The sequence below is a fragment of the Lissotriton helveticus genome, chromosome 1_1 (genome assembly GCF_964261635.1).
Source record: "Lissotriton helveticus chromosome 1_1, aLisHel1.1, whole genome shotgun sequence".
NCBI classification, from domain to species: domain Eukaryota; kingdom Metazoa; phylum Chordata; class Amphibia; order Caudata; family Salamandridae; genus Lissotriton; species Lissotriton helveticus.
Window position 1 is genome coordinate 293,831,376 of NC_136057.1, and position 22,973 is coordinate 293,854,348.

A 22,973-nucleotide genomic window follows, 5' to 3' on the forward strand; every position below is an offset into this window, starting at 1 on the left:
GCGGGAAAATGGTATTCCTCGTCCTGTTCCCCTGCATCCTCACCATCAGAATAAGTGGGTGAGGGTGTTGCAATTCTTGGAGTGTGAGGAACTATTGGTTCTACCAGCACTGGTGACTCCAAAGCAGGCTTCTTGCGCTTTAGAGGTATTACATAGGACTCCAAAGGCTGCGACGCCGTGATTTTCCTTTTGTAAATTATAAGCTTCCCGGTGTCGGCATCGATGAAATGCTCCGACTGCTCTTCCAGTAAAGGAGGACGATGCTCCAAGCCCCCAGGCTGGCGAGTGTGCTTTGGCACCACACAGTCCTTGGGCACCGACCGCGGTGCGAAGGCCTTCAGTGCCACCTTCGGCGGCAGCGTGAAGTGTAGTGGCGTCGAAGTCTTTGCCGTCGGGACAGCTTGCTTCGGGGTGGAAGGTGTCTTCGGTTCCGACGCAGAAGCCTTGTCCCTAATCCGCTTGAGGGAGTCCGAGACCTGCTTTGTGAAGGAAGCGGACGGTTTCGTCGACGAGACAGTGGAACTCGGGCCACCCCCGGGGAAGACCCGAGCGTCGTTGAATTCGGCTTTTCTGGTCGAGGCGTAGGAGCATCCTTCTCAGGGGCGCTACGCTCTTTGTATGTGGCCGTTGAGGTCGACGCCGCCGGTTTCGGATCAGCGGCCTTGACTACTGGCGTCGGGGTCCCAGTCTTTGGCTGGACGGCCTTGCCTGGCTTCGGCTCGACGGCCTCTTTGTGCTTCGGCTCGACGACCTTGCGTGACTCCGATTCGACTGCCTTTTTTGCCTTAGGCTCGACGTTTGAGCTGGACTCCGAGTCGACGGCCTTTTTGGGTTTCGGCTCGACGACCTTGACCACCTTGACCGGGTCGATGGCTTTCCTTCGGCTTCGATTGCCCCGATACCTCGGGAGTCGATGGCGTCGATGGGGGAGCAGGCGTCTTCGATGGCGCGTCGACCATCTTTGTTTTTGTGCAGTTTCGGTTTTGACAATGGCGGCTCCACCGAAGTGTCCGTAGGCGGGGCTGTGGATGAAGCTATAAGGTCTTGGGTAAGGCCATGTGGAGATCCCTCGACCTGAGCCTTTGTAATTGTTCAAACGGGGCATTGCTCTTCCTCCGAGCTATCTTTCACGGCCCCATAGGCCTCGTCGTCGTCTCCTACCTTGTCGACGACTTCTGCGTCTTGGCCTTCGACATCCGCTTCGTAGTCGTATTCGATGTCCACCGTTGGAGGCGAAATCTGCAGCTGAACCTGTTGTCCGTCTGCTTCTTCGTCGTCAAAGATGTCCACCGGTGCCGGAGCCGTGCGCCGGGCCTCGAGACGCACCACGCGCCGAAGCCGAATCGTCTTCTTCGAACGAAACCTGGAGCAGGCCATACAGTTCGCTTCGTCGTGGTCCGGCGACAGGCACTTGTTGCACACTGGATGGACGTCAATGTGTGGATACTTCGATCCACACACGGGACATTTCTTGAACGGACTCCGTTCCATGCCGTCGAAAGTCTTGCTGCGTCGACTGGGCCTCCATCACCGGCGAGTCACACGACTCCCCGGATATCCGACTCAAAGAGTTGGAACTGAACGTGGAACGAACGCAAACAATACAGACGGTTCGAAAAGAAGGCCTTTTGGCCTTGAAAAAAGTTTTGTCGATTCCGACTGGAGATAACGAAATTGCATCCGAACCCAATGGCGGAAAAAAACAATCTGAGGATGGAGTCGATGCCCATGCGCACTGTAGTCCAGGGGAGGAGCCACCTATCTCGTAATACTTCGAAGACTCTTCCAGGACAACAATGTGCAATCATCCGGACCCAACACTAGGCGGCGATCTATGCTATAGATATGAATTATCCCACAGTACAGAGCAGCAGCTCCAGCCACAGAATGCTGAAATCAACAATTCCATTTATGCGCAAATGAGAGATTAAATCAAGAACCCAAACTGATGGTCACGCCGCTTTTAATGGACCTTGCCAGCACTCGGCACTACTGAAAGTAAAAGGCTTCTCTGCCTGGCCACGTTATTTCATCTAAACGGACCCCCCAAAGACCCGATCTGAAATTCAACACTGAGCAGCCTTGATACAAGATACATACAGCCCTGATGACAGACCAGTGACTCCAGTCTGGTCTAGAAACGCGTCGGCAGTATTGGTTGGGAGATAAAAAGTATTACTGTTGCACTAAAGCTAGGACCGGCTGGTCCAGCACTAAAATATACAAGATATTTAATCATTTATCTTCCCAATCCCTAGTTTCTCTCATTCAGTGTTTGTTAGCTTTTTGTTATTCGTAAATTGATATGTTTGTATTATTATTTTTTCAATAAGGTCTGATGTGAAAATATTTTCTATTGTGTGTTCTAATAATTTCTAAATGTGTAAGTAGTCTTTGCCCTTAATGTTTGCTAACATTAGTCCAGCCTTGTAAATATTTGCAATCAATGTCTTTTTTCTGTCAGCAATTTTTTCAAATTATAGAAAATACAAAGTGATTGACACAAAATAATGGTGTCCAGGGAAGCGATAATAAAGTGTTTCTTACCCTATATCAAAAAATTTTATTGAGTAACTGTGGTTTGGGCATTTTGTGTTTACTAATATAGATATGAATTCAGCAGCCCACATGCCTCAAACTCATAACTTCAGTTTTGTCCCCTTGAGCTTGCGACAGTTATGCATCCAAAGAGAGATCTTGCTCAAGCCCAAGCTGAGATCAGAGGGCCTGTGTCCCTGCTCTGGTGAGAGGGAAAGAAATTATCTGCGTACAAAGGTACAATTTTGGGAAAGAACACAGGTGCTGGGGCCTGGTTAGCAGGGTCCCAGCACACACTCAGTCACGTTGGCATCAGGTATCTGGCAAAATGTTAGGGGTTAACCATGCAAAAAGGGTCACTTTCCTACAAGAGGCCATATGGTTGGCAAGTTTACAATCCGTACATCACCATCATCCTTTCTATGTAACAGAAAGGTGTTGTGAAGCTCTAACCTTCGGAAAAACGAAACAATACCCACAATATATTTTTTGGGGGCCTAATAAAATTACACCTCATCACACTGCCCGAACTCTCTCCCAGCCGTCCATCTTCTAGAGGTTATCTACCCTGGTAGAATCTATCACGGACCACGGACTGGAGTAGAAGTCTCACCTGTAGCAACCTGATGTCCAAGCCCTCTGCTGCCGCTGTGGATCATCACGCACACCTGGCCCTTGTGGTCAATGCCCATCTTTTTGGCAGCATACTCATTGAAGATCTCGTCCACGACCTGAATTTCTGCATAATGATTCCCAGCCCCTAGCGTACCCAGCTGCAAAACAAAAGCAAGTGAAGAACTTGAGCTCACTCAAGCAGAGACACACAGGCACAACCATGTTGAACACCAGCAGAAAAAAGGCCTACTATTAGCCACAATGGAAAGACTTGTTACATATTTTTAAATCCAATATCTACAAGAATGGCCAACATTTTTTTGTGTCAAACAACCAAAAAATAGCCACATACACAGGAAAGCAAGACACGATTACATGCTCTTGGTATGTAAGAGGTCAGTGGCACACATAGAGACTCCTAATCTTCACAATCTTTCTAAACAACAGTCTCCTCACCTGCTCACTCATTACACCCCCCACCTACTATGTGTGTCACTGCCTCAAACCTCTGTGTCACAACACCCAAACTCCTCTGCCACCCGCAAAATCAATTATTCTGCATTCACAACATGCACATCTCCTCTAATTCCTTGCTATACTGCCATCACACCATTTTCTCTGAAATGGCTTCCTCCATAGTCTCATCTTCTCATTTTATTTCCTTTCTCAAATGAATTAAGTGCAACCCCGGCTTTCCCCTCCTTCTGAAGTCATTCTTCAACTACTCAATACAAAACCCAAGGTTCGTCTCTAAGGCTATTTCCGAGTGCCCTTAAAATATCTGCTTATATATTCATTACCGGAAGGAACACAATATTCAACGTAGTTTAGACCATTAAAAAGGACACAAAAGTGCCACATAGAGCCACAAATGTACACGGTTATACCTGTGGCAGGCCCCGTTTCTTTGCCTTGGAGGAGACCTTATTGGGGTCAGCCTGTAGCATCCTGCCGTACTCCTCACAGTGCTCTTTATCCTCTGCCCAGGCATAGCCCTCTCGCAGCGACCAGTCGACACCCATCTCAAGAGCCTCTTCTAGGTCCCTATTTCCAAACAAATGACAAGAAAGGACAAACAAACAGACTTTTAGTGGATACCATGGGGAAGGGCTTGAGTTAGGTGTGGCGCCGCGGCCAGGGCGACTGACGCTGGAATCTGGGGACCACGGTTCGATCCCCGGCTCCGGCGGCAGGTCAGCCCAGCACCATGTGACTCTGGGCAATAGCTCGCTTAATCTTCCCGACGGCCCCCCAGCGCCTAGAGACCCTTACGGGTGATTGTGCGCTTTACAAATGTGGACTTTACTTTACTTTACTTTAGTTTGCAATCATCCTAATTATAAGCAGTAGAATAATCACATCAGTGCCCAAATTAACTTATTGACCAAGTGCAGGGTCTAACAGTACTAGATTAGGAAAAATAATGCATATATTCATCAATAGTACATGCTATAGGAGGAACGTAATTAATGGAAAAAGACAAGCAGCGAAAAGATTCAGATGGTATATTGAAATGAAATCGGAGTGGTTATCTAAGTTAAGTGCAAATACTAGCTCTGAAGTGGCCAGCTTTGCCCAAAAAATAACAAATAAATACATAAAATAGCTTATGACTTAAAATACATGAGGCTTACATAAGAGACTTCTAGCATACATGGAGCAATGCTAGAAACCACACATTAATTAAATATCACTTCAGGATTTCATGATCACTTTTTGGAACCAAGCCCCTGCCCAACATTAAGCCAAGAAAATGGTATTCAACCAGCGTCAGAATGATTGGATGCACTAGCGGATGTGCTAATGTCGAGGGGTGTGCTGTTTGATCCTGTAATACTTGCATCATAAATTTCCCATATATGAAACTAAAGGACGTTTTTGTTGAATGGGGGGATGGGAGAGGTTTGGGGATGCTTAATGGGTGCAACACTTGTGAGGACCAGAATGTCGTGGACATATGGCATTGGCATTAGTAAATTCTTTACGCCACCAGGCAGTGTGCTGGGGTAGAATAACATTAAAACTTGAAGACTTGAACTTGCTAGCAGTAAATGCCATAATCGGCAATAAAAGGTATCTCATTATGTCAATTTTCAACAATGGAAAATAGGTCAAGCTCAAACCAATACTTTCATCTTTGGGTCATGTTTGAAGAAATACAGCCATACCATAAAAACTTTCTCTTTGCGATTTTTCCCCAAGAAAAATATAATTTCCTCAAATACAACGTTCTTTTAACTGGAAAAAAGTATGGCATAAAAAATAAGCATTTTACAAGGGAGCTGGTAGTAGGACAGTAAGGGGTCCAGGAGACTTTGAGAATGCCCTTTCATTTGGGTAAACAAACAAACACACCCACACACACACAACTCGGAGTCAAGCGCCTAGAAACCTAAGGGTAGTAGTGCGCTATAGAAATTGTGATAACATATAAATCGTTTTCTTTCCTACTCAGTTCCTCTTCACAAACCATTTATTCAATACACAGCAGCCTAACTAAAAATAATAAAATAGACAGGAACCTACAGCTAGAACACAAATAGAGAGACAACAGATGATTGGAGTAGATTGGTGGATTATCAGGGAATGTGAACATATTATACCATCTCCAAATAGAGCGATGTCTGAGTGCTTTGCTAGTACATGTGGAAGTAGCAGAAATTGTCTTGTATCAAACAGTCTTGATTATCATTTACTAAAAAGAACTAGGTTCCACCATAAAGGTGTCCCACACCTTAAGTGACCATTCTTTTTTGAAAGATGTAATGCTTTGTTTCCCATACGCAGGAAATGCCAATTGTGTGGCTTTTATGTGTGATGGGACCACTGCTTCACCCACTTACCGGGAAAGCCAAATGGAAACTGTGATGCTGCACGCAATGGGGGCGGGGTCAATGAGTGTGATGGCAGGATCAGATGGTATTACTAAAAAAGCCAAAGTATTCTTTAAGTTTTTTGGTCTTTCACCTTCAGGTATCCACATTTAAAATAACATGCATCTTAAATGAGACATAAATGTTAAAAAGTACATTAGTGAGAAATGCACTTTAGTACATTATGAAACCTCTATTAGTTAATGCACTGCAGAGGTCTGTGCATAACTAGAGAGACACAGAATTCAATCTTGGTTGGTGCAGTGAAGAATAGAGACGTGTATTTTTAGTGCTACGAGGTTCCAGCCCGTGACAGAAAGCACTATGAATATGTAAGTCATTACTTTAAACTTGCATTACATAGGAGTATAAGATAGACTGCTACATAATTCACCAAACGTTTTAAGATAAAATGGGGACTCCGAAATATAGATTTTAGTAATACTCATACTTTATGTAATGGATTTTTTTTATATAACTGCCCCTTAAAAGCATGCACTTCACAGCCCAGCTTGTAACTCTCTTGCACTACTGTTAAAAAAGAATACATCTTTGTCATCACAAAGCTTCAATTGATTCCATCAATTAAAGAAAGCACCGCCCTTTTATATTTGCAGATTGACCAGTTGCACACATTTGAATTTCTTCCAGGCAAGCTGGCACCCTGGTAGGAAGGCTCATTTATTGTTTAGCTGTCTGCCCGCCTTCGGTTTCACAGCACCGGACACACTCTGCATGACACTTCAGCTGAAGAATTTAAACAGAATTAACTGTCCCGGGACAGCTGTCTTTTACAAAAAGTAGGGGAAGTGTATTTTATAAATTAAAAAAGTATGGGCTTCGACTTCACACAGCAGCTGCAAGATCTATTCCCTTGCATATCCTGCTTTTGAACGAATATTGTACCTAACCTCATCATTTCTAAATGAAGTTTGAAAGATAATTTGGCAGGGTGGTATTGAAGTTAAGGTACTCTGTGCTACGCATCAGTGGGAAAGAAAGGGTGAATCATACTTCGGACATTAACCTTTCAAAATCTTGTTCAAAATTTATGTCCCAACTCTGAGCGCTGATCATTGCTGTCAGAGGAATATTCCAGACATGATCTTTGGCTCTTTTTGATGATCCCACAGTGGCTCGGGATGTGGATCAATATGTATTCTCATGGTTGACTTATACACAACATAAATAATCTCTTTTTAAGCCAGGTGTTTCGTTGCAAACCGTGCCAATAGCCCATGGTCCGTGGCACGATTTCCAGGGACTTCATTGTGGAATGACCTCGATCTGGAGATTTAAATCATCATGGTCAGAATTGACACTTTCTCCAAAAATAGCATATATCTTGGCATTCAAAAGGGCATCATCAGGAAAGGAAATTACCCTGTTTTTATTAACGGCATCATTTATTTGCTTGCCTTATCATCTGGTAGCATCTCAAACACAGACCAGCAGTACATCTTCCATTTATGGAAAGCTGTTTGCTCCATCTTAGGACTTTGTAGTGGGCTATCCTTTAGTTTGCATCCACAACATGGTTTAAATAGGCACGCTAAAACATTTGTGAACACTTTTTGCAGTGCTTTCCTAATACTACTTATGATAATTGGCTTTCTTTGTTACTTGGGTGGAGAAACATTCAATAATAGCACATAAAGTGCAATAAAGATCTCCTTTTTCTAAGTACAAGTGTTTCACTCCTGAGATTACATCTCATTCATCTCTAGTACCCATGGCTTCTCAAATCCTGCAACACATTAATGAAATTTGCAGTAAGGTAAAAAATTGTTTGCAACAAGTTGAAAGGCAGATAAAACTTCACACTGACCAGAATAGACCCTCTGAACCCAACTAATCTGTGGAGAATAGAGTGTAGTTGACTTCTCACGTTTCGCCTCTCCAGGGTCGGCACCCCAAGATGGGCCTTTGATAGATGGGCGCATTTTGCATTACTATACAGTGAATCCAGTGCCAGTGCATCTGCAGTTATCCTGCTCTTTCTGAGTATTTCCTGGTGTTAACCTTTTAAAAACCATTTTCGTTTGCCCGATTTCAGACTATTAAGGTGAAATCCTCGTTTTCTGTTGATGCTGAAGGTCATAAAAAATTTGCTGAAATCTTGTGCCACTCGTTTTTTCATTGGAAATTTTAATATCTATATGGTGTAAGGGATAACTTATTTGTTATCAGTCATAGGAATCAGATTACTTAGTTCATGCATCAGCTTTGATATGCAAGTTTTTTATTTTCCATACAAATAACATCATGTCCAGGATGCACTTTTGTTTTGGTTCACGGACCACACAGGAATTGTGGATCTGACACGGTGCCTTTAACAATGGTTAAGGGCGGGAGAGTAAATTCTCTTTTTTAAGAGTATTAGGAAATCCCTCCAAGAAAGAAGATTGTTATTACTGATTGTGGGGCTTGGTTAGATGGTTAACAAGACTCAGATTTCTGGGGCGGGGCTAACCCGTTCAACAGGAGAGGCAGAGCCATCTACAGAGCACAAGCCAAAATTATTTGTAGGTGCTCCCTTCACTGTTCTGATACAATACAACAGAAGGGGTATCATTTTCTGGACAATATGTGTAGTTTATTTCATTTTAAAGCACGGTGTATCAATTACATTGTTCTCAGAGTTGCAACTTGTACAATGGGTGTAGGATTCTTGCTCAAGAAATTTTAGAAGAAGACATTACAAATGCCTCAATAAGATACATTATCGGCTGTAAACCTGGTAGGATGTGGAATGTTAGGTATTAGTTTCTGGGACAGGCTGTGGAAAATGACACATTCTAATAACTAGTGGACCAACGCACATGTCGGACCCTGCTACAGCTCAGTAAAAGCATAATTTGCCCCAAAACCAAGTTTTGGAAAAATTGTGTTAAATGGCTCTGGTTAAGAGAATTTCTTAGATATTCTCTTCATATTATATTTAATCAGCACACACTAACTGGCAGTATATTCATGAATATTCATAAGAGCGGAATATTAAAAAGTAATCAAACACACAAAACGAGATGGGAGAAATACTGATATATGTCTAACCACTGGCACCAGTTTTGGGTAGCATGCCAACCCATTGTTCTTTTGCCCACTATGCCACCCCAAGCTGGACACATCCATATAAAAATCAGTCTTGACCCCGTTCCAATAGGAACAGCCTCGCACAAACCATCAAGCCAGGTTCTCCCTGATCTGGAACACAAGCAACCCAAGACCATTCTTGTCCCCATTGGGGTTAGTCAGTCGGATGTAGCTTGGTTCCAGAGGCGGTCGACGCTGGTTAACAAATTGCAAGCATTACTCCGATAACCTTTTGTGCGTTTTCTATTAAAAATTAATACCATTTATGAAGGTTTTTAATGAATAGTGCAAAAAGAAATCTTTCGCTACAACATACATCTGTGGAATTTTTGAGAATGGCATTAAGAGCACATTCCGATTAAATTATTCCCAAGGCAAAGTAGCATTATGTTCTTGCAAAAAATGGTAAATGCATGAATCTGGCTGCTGGTAGGAGTCGTGCAGGTAAATAAAAATAATTAATAAATACAGATTTTAAAAGGTTTTTGACAAACAGGTGTAATTCTAATATGAGGAAAAGAGTGCTTTCTAAACATTCTAGGGTATACAATTGTGTAGCAAGTAGGAAGGATGACACAATATACAGCCTTGGCTTTTCTAATCCAAACTTCATTTAATTTTCAGAGATAGAGTCTTGATCTTCTGGCAGGAAGTAGGTACTCATAGAGATCAAAAACATGCACTTGCGCTTTTCAATTTCCTCCAATACCCTTTCTGCTAAGTCGTGAGCCATGGTTATAACCCAACATCTCTAAGCGCCTGGAGAAACTCACGGGTGATAAGCGGCGCTATATAAATATGCAAATGTAATTTAATTTAACATTAAGGATAGCGAGGCACAACTGTCCACGCCTTATTCAGGGAGGTAATAAGTGTTAGAGACTTAAGAACATAGTGACTCACAAAGCAGCACTTAATTAATGTCCTGCCAGTGCTTTTGCTTAGTTAAAGCAAAAGTACTATATTATAAAAATACAATGTGATATTAAACAAGGAAATTTGGTCTTGCTAACCGCTATCTTTAAATATAAAGGAAAATAGCATGCAATGTTTAAAAGTGGACTTGCAATAGCAGTGTCCTGCCTATTGACTTCCAATTCAAAGACTGTCAATTTATTTTAAGTGTCAGTGCACCGTCAGAGCTGAATACCAAGATCATGAGCACTGGAATCACAGTCTTGCTAACATCACCTGTGCTAAAATCTCAGAAAACACTTACTTTTTACTGTCGTACCGTGGAACTGTTCACGGGTGCAACAACACAGCAGCCACCCTGTTCTTTCCTTGCAGTTCTTGGCGAACCTTCCTACTCTCACATGCTTAAGCATACTGGCAGAGGTGCTGTGTCAGGTTCAGGAGTTGTTTTCAGAAGATGCCACACGTCCAATCATTCCCACTCTGGAAAATGGAATAACTGAATTGTGATTTCGGTTTCTAGATGCTGAACATTTTGGTGAGCTGTAGGAAGAACTCGCAAGCTCTTCAAGTCTTCCAGCTCAGTGAGGATTCCATGCATAGTCTTGTGCACAGTCTTGTGTGGCGAAAGGTCTGAAACTGCACTGGCAATCCCACCAATCAATCTTAAGAAACATAGCAGGGCTAAACACATTTGTGGCCAAGATAAGAGCAGCCAGATGCCCTCTGAAGTAGAGGGGCACAAGGTCACAATCTTTGTATAAGTACTACACATGTGCCTGTTGTTCACAGTGCGATTGCTCTTAGGTCTGGTTATTTGCTTTTGTCAGCTTCTCTCTCTTCCAGCCAGCAGGGATAAGATGTGCTTAATCCTGCTTCCTTCTGTAGAGGTACCCCCAGTACCTCACAGCAGCAAAAGAGCTCCTTGTATGTGGTCGTTCCTCAGATTTTCCAACAAGATTCCTTGGATTTCAGGTTGTCTTCTAATCTGGCTGGGAAGATGGCTGTCAAGGACTCCCGCTCTAGATTATAGAAATCTTTCTCAAACACTCAGTGGGGTATAGCATAGGCATAAGTCAGTGAGAAATTCCAGTAGCACCAACTTGGGATGTATTCCTGATACTTATACTCTGCTATCAGTTTACGGATTTCACAGCCGAGGACTAGGCAGTTCCTGCCATTTTAAATATTCCCCCAGACGGGTCAAGCCACAGTCTTTGTCCTTTACTGTCAGCAGGAAGGAGTAATGGTGTTGGGAGTCCTCGGTCAGCAAAACCCATCACAAAGACACAAAGGCCTTTTCACTCAGCTAACTTTCAATCTATTGAGTTTTACACCTGTGGGGAGAAAGGAGCAGGAAGGGGGATAGATACTAACCCTACACTTGGAAGGTGACACCCCCTCCCCACCCTTTTCAGGAAATTTCCCTTCCTAGAATCTAGTTTATTCAAATCCGTTCCTGAATGATTTGGAGGCTCTGTAATTCACAAAGCTGTTTGGCAGGTTTTCTGCATCTTTCATTTCTGACACCATCACCACAAAGAGATTTTAAACGGATAACTGGTGCTAACAGTCAGACATCTCACACATCTAACAGCTCATTTCTCCACGCATGCACAGTGTAATCATACATGTGGCATTCATCCAACACTTGAACGGAGCAGGGAAACTGGATGCAGGCAACTGGCAGACCATTTATGAAAGGAGAGACTGGTAGGCAGATACCAGGCTAAAAGCCCTGTCCCACATCTAGAACGTGTCATATACATTACTATCAGTCCTCCAAAGCTCAAAGAGCAGAGTACATCTCAGGGTCACAATCCTGGTCACAGTTGGCCCTTAGTATACATGCATGAGAGGACTCCTTAGTTCCTCCCACTGTGAACTGTACCCCAATTTGTACCACAAGTTCCCTCCTATCATCTTCTAATTCCCATTAATTTATGATTTCTTTCCTCCCAACCAGTTCATCAGATGCTTAAGACCAGCTGCACATAAAGGATTGTTGTGTTGTGCTGTGCAGTCATCAGTTTCCTAGTTACCACTCCACTCAAAATGCTAGTTCATTTCCATCTCTCCTGCCTCTCTCACCATCAGTGCATTGAGATGATCCTATAATGGCTTTAAAGGTGCTATCTAAATAAGTAACAGAAGTCTCAGACCAACATGTTTTTACTTTAATAGCCTACTGGATTTCTCTGTATTGCTCTCCTCTGGGCTACTCTTTCTTAGTCTTAAAGCATCCCTCTGGGTTTCTCGCTGCCCTATTTTAGCCTGTTCATTGCAACAGATTACAAAAAACAAAGGACTTATTCATAGGAGAATTTACGATTGAATGTACAGACTTTCCTACTCTTCTCCTCATCACGGTCTATTTGGTATTCCTGGTGTATCCTATAACTATGTATTGAGCTGTCGATTTCCATTAGGTGTTTATCAAGTTCTTTTTTAGGGCATTTGGTCACTGAAATAAGTGAACTAGTGGCACATTTTTCATTCCTCATGGGCAGTTTACAGATTCTGTTGAGAGACAAGTTTAGTCATGTTGGCTGTTAGATTTCTTAGCTTGGCACTGGAATGCAGTGATCTATATATTTTTTCTTCTGTAAGTCTTTGTTGAGCCAAGGGATTTTACGTCAATGGTATAATAGCATGAGTACCTAGATCTGTTTGAATCAAGGCAGGAAGATATCTTCAAAAGCCAAATGTGTCATTTGTTTCATAGGCCAAAACCTATTCATTATTTGAGGTTAAAGGGAAGATAATGTGGTGAAAATCGGAAAAAGAAAATGATCTGACAGGTTGATATTGAGAGAGGTATGCGTTCTACCATCTCTCAATCTGTAGCTATAAGATTCAGAAACCTTTGTTTGTTATGAGTGAACTGGTATGAGTGCTGGACAAGACTGGGGGGTTTACAAGGTTCTCTGTCGTGGGAATGATTTGCTTTTAGGACTGTGCCATTAAATGATAAAATCATGCATAAAAATGCTATTTTCAACATCATTAGGCCTAGGAGGAATGTAACCAAATTCCTGGTGTGAACTGCAGCCAGCTTTCCTCTTTCATCAGTGTAGCAATATCATATTGAGGGCCAAAGGACAATGGATGTCAGGCGCCTAAGAACCACCGAAGTACCGTACATAGAGTAGGAATTGATAAGGCACAGCTTTGGGAGAATTATGGAAAAGGCAGTATAGGTGAGGCCCTGGTGAAACATCGATTCTCTTGATGCGGGAAGTGGTGTTTCTGGAGACTGCAGCAGTTGTAGGAAAGTAAGGGTTCGGAGCCACCTATCCTGCAAAAGCAGTCTTGGAAGCAACACATGCAAGATTTGTGTTGTGCCAAAGATGGACAATGGTTCTCTGGCCACTGCAGCCTAAGACAAGTATTTAGCGAATGAAGCAGCAGGGATAAGGTGTACCCTTCATTACATCTCTCCTCTCTAGCCACTGCAATTGATCCAGCTTTGCAATACTTCTAGCCACATCTCAGGGGTAAATGCTGGTAATATATCCTAGATGTACATGAGGGGCTGGTGAAGGGATCACATTACTTAAATAAGAGTTCCATCTTGACCCTCAGCAGCTTCTGTTGTTGTTTCTTTCCGTCCATCTTTGGTGGACCCAGAACGGAAGAATAAGGTCCAAAAAACATACCAACTGACGAGGAGTAATTGCGACAGTAGTGCACTTCTATATGACCCAAGTTGTTTGTTTTTAACCGGACATCACCTTTAAAACATAAAGAATGTGTAATCATCCTTTTCATATAGATTCCATTCTGTACACCATCAGAGTGCTACTTCTTTATCTGGTAAGTGAATTTTTTGATTTGCATTTAGGCGAGTTATCGATGACATGAGGATGGAACTGTGAAAGATGGTGATCAAGTGAATGGAACATTGAGGCATTCAACAATGGAAAATTGAAGACAAGGGTGTATTGGCAGCAGAGAGTCTTTGTAAATGACGGCGAATCCCCCGTTCTGCTTTAGTTGTCTGTCTCCGCAAATGATGGTGTAACTTTGAGGGTAAAGGGGGGCTTTCAAGACTGAATATTGTAAATAGTAGAAAATGAATCATGGATCTCTGTCATATGTGTGCAGTGCTTAAAAAACAATAAATTGTGTTTACAAAAAAATACCTTTTGGTGAGAGGAAATCGATGGTGGATTGGGCATGTGATGTAAGCCTAATGAAGGAATCTTACTTGATGTTCACTCTACCAGAACCCCATGTAGGCGTTAAAGGACCATAATAAGCAGTGACAAATTATTTAGCCTTTCAATAGATCGCATAAATAATTATAGTTGCAATACTTTCATAACCAAGATCACCAAATTTTAAGTAGCTTACTGGAACACACATGCGCATACGTATTTACATAACAGCACAAATACATCTCCATACAAATAATGTATGTCACTCTAGCGTGGAAGACCTGCAGCATTAAATGCTTCTCTGAGAGCAGAGATGCACCTACAAATGTATAATGTATCCCCCCCTTGAGTACGTTTCCCCACATGAAGAATTTAAGTTGCCATGCACGAGTGTACATCCTCACAATGATTAAACTCAACAGCATAGAGTTAAGTTCGGCAGAGGTGGAACTATTCTCCACAAGAAATGCATACACCAAAGCAATTTGAGATTATATCTTAATGCATCCTTCGCAAATCTGTAAAGTAATCACAGTACAGGCTCTCAGAGGCTGCCTTACTTGGCATTCATGGGGATGACTCCTTTGGAACCTACACCCACAGGTATGTGGTCGAACATAGCCTGTGCCAACTGCTCCTTCACTGGTTGCACGTCGCTCTCATCCAAGTTTGTCCGGAGCAGGCGCACACCGCAGTTTATGTCAAACCCGACACCCCCTTTAGGAAAAAGAAAATAACCTTAGAACAAGTTTTTTTGCATAATACCCAGTATTCAGATAGGGAATTAGAAAAAGAGGACGTTAAGAAAGAAAGGAAGCAAGTGAAAGTATGTTTTTAACACTACTGTGATTTGGATGGTATAGGCAAAACTCTACATCAATACTGGTTTCATCACTGGGTAAGACAGAAGGCCTTGGCTCACAGATCGATTGCATTTTCCCATTCTTTCTCTCATAGTTATATCAGATGTTGCTGTGCAGGTCAGGAAGTGCTCACTGATACTTTGACAACTGATGCCATGCCCATAAATGTGAGGGATATGCTGTTGCCATGGAGTCTCCAGTGAAAAAGAAGGGCGCTCCTATACACATTTGAAATTACGCAGACCGACCATGTTGGCTACTCTACTAGCTAATCCAAAAGGGGTACTTTGTAGGAAGCTGGCTCTCTGTATAGTTTACCACAATTGGGTGCACTGAGAGTCCAGGTATCCCTTACTAGTGTTCAGGGGGTTTGTTTAACAATCCCACGGTATTCTATTTGTGGCAGTGTGGTCGAGCAGCCTTAGGCTTATCAGAGGGGACTGTTGGGCATTTGTTGAACACAGAGTCAATAAATGAGACACACACTCAATATGAAAATCAAACAACAATTTATAAAAATAATACAGATTTGTATATTAATTTAGACACCAAGAAAAGGTTTTCATATCAGATACCATAGGTTTCAGTAAAGCCATCATGTAGCTAGGAAACTCGTAATGATCAGTGCCCAGTACATATACTTAAGATGGTTGCCCAGTTCACTTATATTATCAAGCAATCTAACTAGACAGCACAGGGACATAGCTGCTCATGCAGGTATGCCCCCACATGTAGTCTAATGCACCCTGCATTAGAGCTACAAGGCCTGCTGTAGGGGTTGGCTTACAAATATTACATGCAGTGACTTTGGCATGGCACACAGTGAGTGTGCCATGTTGTGTTTTCAAACATGGTTTGCACCATGTCACGCAGTCTGCAATGACAGGCTGCATGCAATTTGTATGTGGGGTCTTAGGGTAGCATAATACATGCTGCAGCCCTTAGGACTCCTCTTTAGTACCCATACCCTAGGTACCAGGAGCACCACTTAATAGGGACTTACAGGGGGGCTAAAGTGTGTGCCAATTGTAACACAATTGGATCATTTTGCCTTGACTTTGGCTAAAGAGCACTGGCTAGCAGGGGCTCAGTGCACATGAGTAGAAAAACATCAGTCAGTACCAATGGCAAAAAGTGGGGGTGACCATGACAAATAGGGGCACTTTCCTACATACCTTTAATTCAAGGTGGCAAGACTTGCCTGAGATAGGAAAGCAGATTATCTGCAGTTGATTACTTTCTTTGAAAGGCAGGTGTTCAGTTTGAGTATTTTGTTGAACTACTGCCATTTTCAGTAGTAGCCTGGCTGATTATTCTGCCTATAATATCCTTAGAAGACTATGCACCTAGTGTACTTTGTGTCCAGATTAGAAATAAGTGATCTGTTATTCCATTCCTCAATTGGGTTCTCATGATTAGTCATTTCCAGTATATGGGTCCCTCTCAGCCTCACGGAATTACCATGACTCATTTGCTGTGGGTTCTCCAATTAGTACTTGTTTCAGAGTAGTGAGTACTCCATTGGTTATTTGATAGATAGATAAACATCTAAAACCAGTATACCTTCTTTACTGTCTGCTTTCAGGAATTGGTTATTTTAAAGCCATCTCATGTTTTGGGACATATTCAATGCTGGTCATACCTGGTTAACGGCATCCTTTTATATAGAACGCACTGTCTGTACAGCTGTATATGTACCGTCATCCGAAAAAAGCTCAGAGGACACCAATATGTGCTTAATAGTGTGTTACAAAAAAAACAAAAAAATGATAAATTAAATAAAGCACATTTTACAGGAATTGTGTTGTTAATTAGCTTCTGCAAGGTTATTTTCTTTTATAGCATAGATCCCTTTGGATTTGGTCAGTGTATAAGACTAATGCTTACTTAGTAGTACATTAGCTAACTGATTTGATCCAAGAGGCTGCATTTTAAAGGCACGTCCTACATAAGCCCATGGAATATGTTGCCATCCTAATGCTGGCAAATTTCTCACCCTAAAAAGAGAGCTGGTGCGATGAATATATTGTACAATTAAATGGCATTGTTTTCTTCTGGACAATATAATTCATAGAGAATGTTTTGGGTAAATGAAGTCCAAATGCAGTTACAAAAACTTCAGTACCAATAACTTTATCCAGTCTTGAAAGATTCACGTAACTTAAACCCTTCATGTGCTACAACAAGGTTATAACAATCTACTAAAATGGACTGGGTTGTTTAACAAATTAATTCAATTACAGGAGTAAGCTTGATAATTGTTGCATGCGCCTATGCTATTTTTTCCAAATGTTTTGAATATTACATATGCCATGTTGTACACATTTTTGTACTGTTGTTTTTAGTTGCTCCTTGAACCACCATGCTTCCAACAATGTTCTGTTCCTATATTCAGGAGCAGAGATGAGATCTGAAGTTCAAGTCTACATGCCATTTGCAGTTCAACTCCTCCGATTTGCGGAGAGCTGGCATTTAAAAGGCATAAATGGAGGTTACTTGATTTAGTGGGGGCATCTGCCATGTTTTTTAGTGAGGGGCATCTACCATGTTTTAAGAACAGCAGTATAAATCAAGCTCCACTGTGGCAAGCATGGTTAAGGGGAAGAAATTTAGGGATAGATTTATTCAAACTGGACGTTGACGTGCTTCTGGCACTTGTAGTCCCAGATCCTAAGTTGTTGACAAAGGAAAAACATAAAAAGTGCTTTAAGTCAGTGACTATCATAAAAAGTTTTAAAATGAAGGACTATAGAATTTGGCAGCGTTTACAGAGTAAGAGGGGGGTGGGGGTCATTTATCGAATGCTAAAAGAATCATCAAATGCATGGGGGAATTGGTCTTCCTCCCACCTCCATCACTACTCTGAAACTTAGAAGAAACACATCCTTTGCTGCTAACACCGCCAGTCACCAGGTGACATATAAAAAAGTTGGACATGCTCCACTTAAAAACTGTGCTAAAGTGCTGAACTTGCTCTAACAGACAAAACATGGTCTTAAGAATTGGGTACATACGTGTAGTTGGTAAAGAATGCTCCTCCTATAAATAACCCTAATGCAAAAAAAAAAGAATCGACAGACTGAGGACCCACAGAGAGAAAATTGTACTCAATTGTTGGAGTGCCAGTCAGCATTAAGCTATTCATTCAGGCAGCTTCCTCTAAAACAGTTATACCTGTAGAGATTTTTTGTCAGTTTGGAGAATGCTAAAGTGATCAAATGCCCTTCACAGGCAGGAATGTCTTCTTTATGGGTGTAGGAAAAGCTAGTGAGAAGCCGGAATTTAAAGTTTTTATTGTGAACATATACTTGGGTTGCTTACCTGGGGATACCACAGCTTCAGGATTACTCATGTCGAATGCAGCCATGTTGCCAATGGCAAACCCATAGCCAGAATGAACATCAGGAAGGCCTATGGACCTCTGCAATACAGGAAATGAAAAGTAATCAACTAAAATATGCATGGAAGTTGGTGTAGTGTACCCCCGCCCCATTACAGACTTGTACTGCTTAGAAACGTGGCCAAGACGTATGTGATTGCAGATCACCTTCTTAATATCTATTTATGTGACAGAAGAATGTCACAGGTACTGCTGAGACGCCATCTCTCTCATGTTAAAAACCTGTCGCTTACTCCTAGGTTGGAAGAAAGTAAACTACATTAACCCACCAACTAACCTTCATGGTAATATCACATTACCCCAACCATTATTACAACTGCTGTAACAGAGTTTACGGTGTACCCCTATTTATCAACAGATGCCCCCTCTGTTGGATCAGTACCACCCCCTGCTAATAGATAGCACTATGGATCCAGGCATTATCACTGGGTGAACAGGAAGCTGTTATATTTGCCACTAATACCAGGTGCGGTCTCGGACAAGAACTACAATAACTTCTAATTACGCACATTTGAGATCTTAATCCACACCTCATGACTGTCGATTGCTGCTCACGCTCCTTCCTAACCATCAAGATAGAAACTTTAGTTAAAGAAATTCTGAATGAGCAACTGTCCGTATGAATGTCTGCTCTATGAAAGCCTTCAAACTCGGAAACAAACTAAAGACCTATGGAATAATATCGCATTTCCCTAAATTACCAAAGGACTGTAAAGTATGTGCCTCTTACATCTGTAATAGAAGTGGGGCTTGGGCGGGGTTTAAGACTACATCAAGTAGTCAATAGTTTTGTTCTCTATGCAATGCTATATGAAAAGCTTCACTAACTTAACTACTGCAGCGACCTTGAGTGTGTTAAATGTGAATGCCTCCCCCCTATTTGGACCAACACCCACCGATATCTCCTCAGTATCCCCTCCATTTTACTCACATGGACAATCCCAGGCAAGGCAGCCACATTGCCGATCTGTTTCATGGCAGGTAGAAATCCACCAAAAGCTAAATGGAAAACACAAATCCTCAAAATTATTGACATACCTCCAATCCAATTAATTTCAAGTTTGAAACCATTATTATAAATAGTTACAGGCCTCCTCTGGAGGTGCTCCTTCCAAATAAATGTCATATACTCTGAAGCATTCAATTTCATTGGTGAATATGAATGTATATGTAGCATGAACACGAAATCTTGAAAGTACTCCTATCATTTTTAGTTTATTCACTCATATCTACTTCATAATCAGTTTCATCTGATCATCCATTTCATTTCCTCATTATCTTCAAGATTCAATAAATATGCAAAATATTCATGTAACATTATTATATAATTCAGATCAACACCCAATGCATTTCAGCTCCCTCTTGGAACTGGCTGACGAGTTATCCATATAGAATTTAAAGGTATGAATGGGTCACAGGTGAAGAAATGTGTAAACTCAACAAATGAGCAGAAGCAAAACAGACAGAAATGTTGTACTCTTTGAGCAATATGGGACTTAATGAGGAACAAAACCTAATATGCTTTATCTAAAACAAATGTGTTATTCATTTTTAGTGTCTCTTCTTGAATTTATGATAATCAGTTGTTTTAGATAGCTATGGAAAAATAATTATGCATAAATGACAAACAATAGCTATGGCGTACACTAGGTTGGACTGCTTCTACGTTTTGAACAATTCTTGTGTTCTAGTGGAACAAGTTTATCATTTTTATTTGAAACAACTGACTGGCTGTTTTATTGCATTTTGATTACCTCTATCATTTTTGTTCATTTATATTTTGCCTTAAATAACTTGAGAAAAATCACATAATACCAATGACATAGAACATGTAGAGGTAATCACTTTATCTCTGTGCTCACCCTAGATTTTTCACCTTTTGCTGGACCCTGTATATTTACAGGCTGTAGAACACTGTGCACTTTACCCTGCTACCTAGTACTAAAGTGCTTGTGCTCCCCCTTTAACCGCATGCACGCTAGCGGTTTTCCCGCTGTGCGCTACGTTTTTCTAAAACCCGCGGTTCATGACGAGCTCAGCTCGTCCTGAGCGTACGAGAGGCGTAACTCATGACGAGCTGAGCTCGTCATGAGCGTCGAAGGGGTTAAACATGATTGAAGTGGCTTACTCCTAATTGGTATATTGAACTAGCCTGTAAGTCTCTGGAATATACTACAAAGTGTACCCAGGGCCTGGAAGTGTACTTAGCAGCTTTTGTGCCATCCACTACAGTGGCGATGCAAGCATGGGTTCAGGCTTACCATTGTAGCCTGACTGTAGCAGTGTAAAAACTAAAATTTGATCTGTCAAAATAAACCTTCCCCCCCTCCCCAGGACAAAGAGGCTAGACTCTAAGGGCCTCATTACGATGTTGGTCGGAAAGCATTCTGAGAGACTCCTTGACGGAATCGGTTCCGACCGACTCGGGTTCGGCGATTCCGACCGACCGACCACGATGTTTACGAACACCGTTCCGTCGGACTCCCATAGTCTTCAAAGGGAGCCTGTGTCCCGACAGACAACACAGGCTCCCATTGAACAAGCATTTGCAATGCAATAGGTCTTGCAATTACTAGAGTTTGAGCTATTGGCATTGTAAATGACAATGCCTTTTATTTACTTGTTGTTTTTATTTTTAAAACCTAAATAAAAAGCATTGTTATTTACAATGCCAATAGCTTAAACTCTCACAAATGCGAGACCTATTGCATATGGTCAGGTCTAAACCGGGGTGGCATTGTGAGCAAAAGAATGATGGATTTAACCCAGATCTCTTGACTGGGGGTGAATGTTTTGATTTGTTCTGCATTCCGTCCATCAATAGTGAGTAGAGAACCTTGCGTCTGATATTTATACAGCTCCTCTAGTAGTGAAAAGAGAGACCATGCTTTTCTTAAATTCTCATAGTGCTTGGCATAGCCAATAGGTCTCGTGTTTGGGACCTTAAAAGTATTTAGTTATGCAGCACAATAGCCTTGATGCAACAACATCAACTGTTGCATGGCTAAACACTTATAAGGTCCCAAAAGCGAAACCTATTGTCTATGCCAATGCTTGTTTTAAATGCGGACTACAACTCATTAAGCAGTAGTAACAGTATTAAGTAAACGTAAAGTAAAATAAAGGTATTAACTGGAAAAAAAATCATCAGACATTGTGTGCAATTTAGGAGTCGCCTCTGATAAGTTATCTTTGGAGAGTCTTGTAAACAAAGTGGCAGGCACCTGCTTTGCTCTTCTCCGAAGTTTAGGTAAACTTTTACCAATGTGGCCCCCACATGCAAAAAACATGTGTGCAAAGTGTGATGCTTAGTAAGCTCGATTATTGTACCACACTGCTACTCAAAGTACCGGAATACCTACTAGAAAGACTGCATCGAGCCATGGAGATCATCTTCCACCAGGGACTGAAAGAACAACACTGACTTCTAATAAATCAGAGGCTAGCCTTTAAATCTTTGTGCATAGTTTTCAAAGCACTACAGGGAAAAGGCCCCCTGCCTCTACAAAGATGGATACAAAAGCATGTACCTGGAAGATGCCTTTCTTCAGCATCTGCGAACCTCAACTGCGTTGCAAAATTATGTTTAAAAAAAAAACCGATAGGGCGGGCAAGCCTTTATGGTCACAGCGGCTCAGCTTTGGAATAAGCTCCCAGTTTGTTGCTCCAAGATCTCTAACGGATCTACTACATGTAAAAAAAGAAAAAAGAAAAAAGATCGCTAAAAATGTGGCTCTTTCCTGTGTAACACTAGGATCACAGCTGCCCACCCTCAACAGTAGTATGCACTTCGTTTACATATAGGCTCTTAGTGTCATGATACCTAGAAGGTGATAGTGCGCTTTATAAGTTATTTAACTAAAATTAAATAAATGAGAACGTACTGCCAATATGTTTCAACCTCAGCTTTTCGTTTTGGACGGAGCAACGAAAAAATTCCAAAAGACCTCACAAAACTGAATGCCTAGCTCTAAAAAGTCATAAAAAAATGCATAATCCCATTACACTGCGAGGTTAATTAGGTGTAAATTTAGTGTGCGTACACCAACTTTGTTTTACGCAGAGTTCATGCTATTTACATAAACTTGTGATCATCAAATTAGACTGAACAGTAGCATGGATCAGCAACTCAATACATTTCATCTCAGTAAACAGCTTGAAGTCTAGAAAAAAAATATTCCTTTGCATCAATTTGCTTTAACAAAGTGGATGTGCTCACTCACATTTCAGCAAGTGCAAAAATAAACTAATGGCCAGCAGAGAGGAAAATGAAGGCCCACGGGTGACAGTGCGCCAAATGAATCCCCAAGGAATAGTCTACTAAAATTACATAACTGAGGAACAGGGAGCTTGAAGTGGTTCAACTAGTTGAACCCGTCAACCGTTCCAACTAAAACTGAAATGGTTTTCTTGCTGTGCAAAATCAAACACTCTTCTGGAAAGGTTCATCATCATCTACAAACTGTAAAGTTATATACATGTAACCAGGTCTTTAAAATAAACATATTGTTTGTTA

General features: G+C 41.7%; 1 protein-coding gene across 1 annotated transcript in view; it reads right to left on the bottom strand.

Annotated features, from left to right (window-relative positions):
- LOC144798387 (RNA-splicing ligase RtcB homolog) overlaps positions 1 to 22,973 on the bottom strand; it is a 93,954-nt gene that overhangs the window by 45,870 nt on the left and 25,111 nt on the right. The window contains exons 3-7 of the mRNA XM_078669269.1: positions 19,389 to 19,456; positions 18,379 to 18,478; positions 14,755 to 14,911; positions 4,041 to 4,197; positions 3,152 to 3,311 (exon numbers count right to left, since the gene is read on the bottom strand). Coding sequence (XP_078525395.1) covers positions 3,152 to 3,311; positions 4,041 to 4,197; positions 14,755 to 14,911; positions 18,379 to 18,478; positions 19,389 to 19,456 — 642 coding nt within the window. The remainder of the gene's footprint in view (positions 1 to 3,151; positions 3,312 to 4,040; positions 4,198 to 14,754; positions 14,912 to 18,378; positions 18,479 to 19,388; positions 19,457 to 22,973) is intronic.